This window comes from Pteropus vampyrus, unplaced genomic scaffold, assembly GCF_000151845.1.
Source record: "Pteropus vampyrus isolate Shadow unplaced genomic scaffold, Pvam_2.0 Scaffold3, whole genome shotgun sequence".
Classification (NCBI taxonomy): Eukaryota; Metazoa; Chordata; class Mammalia; order Chiroptera; family Pteropodidae; genus Pteropus; species Pteropus vampyrus.
Window position 1 is genome coordinate 5,975,327 of NW_011888784.1, and position 5,715 is coordinate 5,981,041.

The 5,715-nt window shown below is 50.5% G+C and overlaps 1 protein-coding gene across 1 annotated transcript in view; it reads right to left on the minus strand.

The window, feature by feature from the left end:
- The window catches only part of RNF165 (ring finger protein 165), a 14,729-nt gene extending 9,592 nt beyond the window's left edge, over positions 1 to 5,137 (minus strand). Inside the window, exons 1-2 of the mRNA XM_011361128.2 lie at positions 4,826 to 5,137; positions 3,145 to 3,255 (exon numbers count right to left, since the gene is read on the minus strand). Of these exons, the coding sequence (XP_011359430.1) occupies positions 3,145 to 3,255; positions 4,826 to 5,001 (287 nt within the window). The 5' untranslated portion in view covers positions 5,002 to 5,137. The remainder of the gene's footprint in view (positions 1 to 3,144; positions 3,256 to 4,825) is intronic.
- Positions 5,138 to 5,715: the final 578 nt, after the last annotated feature.

Sequence of the window (5,715 nt, forward strand, 5' to 3'; positions counted from 1 at the left end):
TCTCAGAGAAAGTAGTTCCACGGGGCACCTCCGTGTGACAGAAGCTCTGACTCAGCACTCTCAGGGGACCCAGCAGATTCAAAGCAGCAAAGGGACATTCAGGGAATTCTACCAGAAGCAAAGTCTCAAGGAACTTGGAAGAGAGTCACCCCAATTCCAAGAATGCTGACTGGAGAAGCAAAAGACACCTTGACCTTCAGATGAAAGGGACGGTCTGGATGGGTTGGGCTCTGGAATTCCCCTCTTATCACCCCATCAGAAAATCCTTTCTAAACCCATGATCCTTGAACAGGGGCGGCTGCATAAACCCTAAAACTGCTGGGGTCAGGACTTGCCTGAAGAGACATCAACCCCTGGAGGAACAGTGTCTGCCGCCTCTCTGCTGCTGCCACCACCAGTGAGAACCTGGCTGAGTTTCAAAAGGAGTCGCAGAAACACCCTGAAGGCCTAAAGCCACAGTTACCCGGAACAGTGCCCTGGAGATATCTCGTGGACATCGTCTCAATGCACAACTTTTATCAGTTGTGTCTAAACATCAAACTGAACTTTATTTTCCACTGTCAATGGCCTTGAAGCATGGAAGAGTCTGGTTGCTACACTGACCCTTCCATCCTCCCTGACCCTTCCATCCTTCCCAGGGAACTTGGCCCCAAATTGCGGCATCATCTTGCAGGTGAGTCAGGAGGCTTAACTGAGGCAGAGTTGCCTGCAGAGGAGGGACAGTAGAAAGTTCTGTCCTCCACCCACCTACCCCCACAATTCTCAGGTGCCTAGACACTGCTGCCTAGACGGGACTAGGGCTGAGTGGTGGGGTGGTGCGTGGTCTGCACCGGGGGTCAGAATTGGAACTGTGAATCTGGAATTGAGTCAGAGAATGAGTATGATGAAGATGGAGACACTGGACTGGCAGCTCAAGGTCAGGGTCAAGTTATTGGGTCTAGGCCAGAAAGGGAGCATCCTAGCTGAGAGCAGCTGCTTGGGTAGAATTAAAATATCCTGAAGTAAGGGAGAAGGTCAGGGCAGCCTCAGGCCTGGGGTGGGACAATGATAGTTGGGGCATCCCTATTCCTGGAATGACCTAGGACAGAAGCCAATAGTTTCTGATGGCTCCCTAAAAGGAAAGGGGGACCCAAGGATTGCAGACGCACTCTGCCCACCTCCTCCCTCCCAGGGCTCCTCCGGATAGTGGGAGTAGTGGCTCTATAATGCGTCTAATTTCCAGACTGCGCATCTCCTGGCAGCAGAGGCCTCCCTGGAAAAGAGGGGCTGGATGCTATTGGCATGATCACAGTTACAAAAAGCCCCTCACCACCAGGAGGCTGGGCCTTGTTGGAGCAAAGCTAATTACAAAGGAGGGTAAGTTGTCACCTATTCCTCTAGAAAGGGCTTCCTACTTGGGAAGTAGAGACAGGACTGGCTGAAAGGGCCCAGGGGTAGGCCCAGGCAGAACTCCGGGCAGGGGCCCCCCAGCATCCCCTGCATCCCCAGACCAGCCTCTGGGGCCTCAGTCTTCATGTTTCTTGGAATAAGCAGGAATGCAGAGTGATTGAAAGAAGTGAGAAGGGCAGGGAGATTTTGGCTAAATAAAGAAAGCAGCCAGGACTAACACCTGCACTGCTCTTCCCGGTCTCTCTCCAGGACAACTCTCACCTGTGTCACCTGTCCAGTCCCACTTGCCACGTTGGACCCCGTGTGTTTGTTCAGATCACTCAGCCGTATGCAAGGGCCCTGGGTGCTCCATGTGGCTGGATTGAATTAAATTGGATTGACTTGATGCTGAGGGACAGAATTCAATCCAAATTGCAATTAAATTTTCTTTATTTGAATCTGCTAATTAGAAAAAGGCTGGGCTGAGGTCAGCTGCTGTGCAATCTATCTTTTAAGGGGAGTGTCCGATGTAACAGACTGTGCCTGAAAACCAGCAGGGGCTAAGGACAGAGGAACAAGCCAAAGCCACTGTTTTCTGCACCGGAAAGCACCTTCAGCATTCAGTCGACCAGAACTACCCTTTTGAATCATTCCTAGGTGTCCAGTCCTAGGTTGTTCCCAAAGCAACCCTGGACTAAGCCAGTTTGCCTGACTAAATGGCTGAAAAATGACACAATTGCATGTCTATTTTTTAAGATAGTCTATCCCTTTCCATTGAAGTCTTTTTGGGTTTTGTTGCTACATTTAAAAAAAAAAAAAAAGAATTTAATCTCAAAGTTGCAAGAAGAGCACAAAGAATTCCCAGATACCCTTCAGATTCCCCAAGTGTTAACATTTTACTATTTTACTGCATTTCTACTTCCTTTTCTCTCTCCCTCCCTCTCTCTCTTCTCTCCCCCGCCCCCAACACACATACACATGCATTCACTTCTCCATGAATTTTTTTTCTAAACTACTTAAAAATAAGTTGCAGGCATGATGCCCTTTACCTGTAGCTCCTTCAGTGAGCTGCATCTTTTTTAAGTGTTCGGGTGTTTGGATCCAGCCCAAGTTTAGATCAGCCCTCTCCTGCGCTAGAATCAGAGAGTCTGAGGGGACCAAGAATCCAAAACCAAACGACACTGTCCCAGGGCAGCAAAGTCCTCTGTCCCAAGTGCAGGAGACTATGGGAAGATTTCCCAAAGGCACAGTGCCTACAACACACCACAACGCCCTCGACCTCTCCCCAGCTTCTCTCTCTAGTCTTTGCCTCCAACCTGGTTGGCTCTGTCTCCATGAGCCTGTGTTCTGCCTTGCTGGCACCATCTGCCTCTTCTCTGTGGATCTCTTAAGGCTCGCTCACCATCTCCAGGAAGGCTTCCCTGACTACCCTAGCTTCTGAGACTCTTCTTTCTGCCCTCTTCCCAGGAACCACTGGTTCCCAGCCCTCACTGAGTGTGGGAAATCTTTTGTATCTCTGTTCCCACCTCCCCTGCAGGAACATGAGCTCAGAGCCCCAAGCTGGGCACATGGGCACCCAGCCACATCTGAGCTAATTGCTTGAACCAGGCCCAGTGGGGGGCTATCTGGCCCTAAGGGTGTCTGGGGACAGGGGCAAAGGCTGGAGCTTGAGGACTAGGCCTTCTGCACTATTTAAGTGAAGGAAATATGAACTCCATGGATCAGGAAAAACCTTCTCCCCCTATACATACTCCCTCAGGGACCCCAAAGACTCACCAGTCGGTGCCCTCAGCCAAATACCTGGGCTGAGGCGTCTGGAGTTGGTGGCCGAAGTCAAAGCTGGGATGGAGGCGATGGGGGTGGACAGACACACGCTCCTGACTCCGCCTGTACCGGAAGGGATGGATGGCCTCTGGTGTCAGGGCTGCCCAGGACCAGCCCAGCTCCCAGGAGCTCTGAGCAGCCCCAGCCAACCTGGGCTCACAGCCAGCAGAACGATGGGCCTTGCCCCTCTTCCCAAACTCCAAAGAAGGTTCCCACCTGCGCAACAGCCAATGCCTCAGACATTCCCACCATCTCTGGCTACCCACTGTACTGCGAGGCCTTTTTCCCTGAGTGTGTCTACTGCAGGTCACCTGCCCCACTCAGGCTCTCTGCCTCCTCTGCTGCTTCTCCTACTACTCCCCTTGTCCTTCCTGGGCACGTGGATCTGCCTCCTCTGCACACCCTGTGCTCCCGCCATGCTCTTCTCTCCTGCACCTTTCTTGACACTCTTCTCAGGTTTCACAGCCCAAGTCAAAGCCACCTCCTACAGGAAGGCCTCTGTGGACACTCCAATCATGGTAACCTCTCCTCCCTCCGACATCCTACCACATTCATCTTCTGTCTCAGGCACCTAACCCCTACTGTCGTGGATGCTAAGGGCCTTAGAAATCATCTAGTCCAATGGTTCTTGAAGTATGGTCCAGGAACCCCTGGGGATCCTTTCATAGGGTTTGTGAGGTTAAAATGATTTTCATAATAATACTATGATGTTATTTACTTTTTCACTCTTTCTCTCACAAGTGAACAATGGAGTTTTCCAATAACTATGTGACAGGTGATTCTGCAACAGAAGCAGACATGAAAACACAGCATCTTCCATTAAGCCAGGCATTAAAGAGACTTGCAAACATGTAAAAACAAGTCACTCTTCCCATTATATTTATATATAGCTATTTTTCAAATATATATTATTGGCGTTAACATATAATGAGTTTGTCTGTGTTATTTTAAAACGAATTAATAAACATTTTTTAAATTTCTCAGTTTTCATTTCTAATAGGGTATCAGTCGTCATAACCCATAAACACAGAAACTTGTATCCTCAACAACTGGTTCGAATGTAAAGTGTCCTGAGAGAAAAATTTAAGAGAACCACTGATTTACTCCAACTCTTCCTATTGACAGTTGAGGCTCCTGATGGGGAAGTGACTTGCCCAGGGTCCCACAGCTCCTCCAGACCCTTTGATTCGTGTTTACTAATTTTACTCTCTGCCTGTTTCACAGCTGGTCTCTCCAATCAGACCAAGGGCTCTTCGAAGGCAGGGCTGAACCAGCCATGTCCTTTTGTATTTCTTAGGGATACTGGGTATTAGAACCAGGTGATCAGGAAGCTAGAGGGGACCTGAGCGGTCTGCTAATCAAATCTTCCCCAAAGTGCAAAAAGTCCACCTTAAGAGTCATTGACCACCAGTTACTCTGCACCTGGGTGATGGGACACACCAAGACTACCAAGGGAGCCTGTATGGAGTCCAGGTAGCGCTCACTGCCTGAAATGAATGCCTCTTAACTGGAGCAAAAGCTGCCTGCTGCACAGACCCACCTGGTGACTGCCGGCCAAGCCGGGCGGGGTGACTGCTGTCCTGCCCTTGGCCCCGCCCCGGCCTGTCCTCGCCCCGCCCCAGGAAACACCCACCTGGGGTGCGAGACCAGCCTGCGGTGCTGGGCTTCCAGGAGCTGCTGCTGCAGGAGGTATTGCTGGTGCAGGGCCTGAGGTAGGAAGGAGGGACCTGTGACGTCCTGGAACTGCAGGGTGGGCAGCGGGGTCAGCGACTGATGCAGGGCGCCGCTGTGCTGGTGGGCCGGGGCCATGTGGGCGCTGAGGCCCGGCTGCGACTGAACCGGGTGGGCCAGCGGGAAGTCGGGCGCGAGCTGCTGCGGCTGCGGGGGGCCCAGGTGGAAGTGGCGGCAGGAGGTAGCGTGAGGATGCTGAGACCTTTGAAAGGGGGCACCTGGAGAGGCAAGGACAGAGAAGACTCCATGAGGGCCAGCACTGCGCCCCTCCTCCACAGACTACCCCGTCCACCCACGAAACCGCCCAGGGGACACCCTGCAGCTGGCGAAACTCAAAACCTTCATTAGAACGCAGCGATGTCATCACTTTTATATCCGTATGGTCATCTTCAATACTGCCAAGTAAAGGCTCGGCGCTTTACGTGTTGGAGGAGAGAGTGGTACTTTCTTTAATGAGTAGATAAGAACCCTTTCAAAATTAACACACTGTTAAAGGGGTGTTAAGGTTTCTGATGCAGTTTGACTTTCTTGACTTAGACCCCTCCCATGCAACCTCGCTGACCTTACGACCTTTTCTTTCCTTCCTTCCTTCCTTCCTTCCTTCCTTCCTTCCTTCCTTCCTTCCTTCCTTCCTTCCTTTCTTTTTCAAAAAAAAATTTATTGTTACAGTTTGGGGAAAATATTTTATTCCATATAGGTTGGTTTATTTAATTTCTAAATGTGTTTCTTGATTCTGTTACATGTAAAATTATATAAGGAGAAAAAATGTGAAAAGGAGTGCTAAGATTTGAG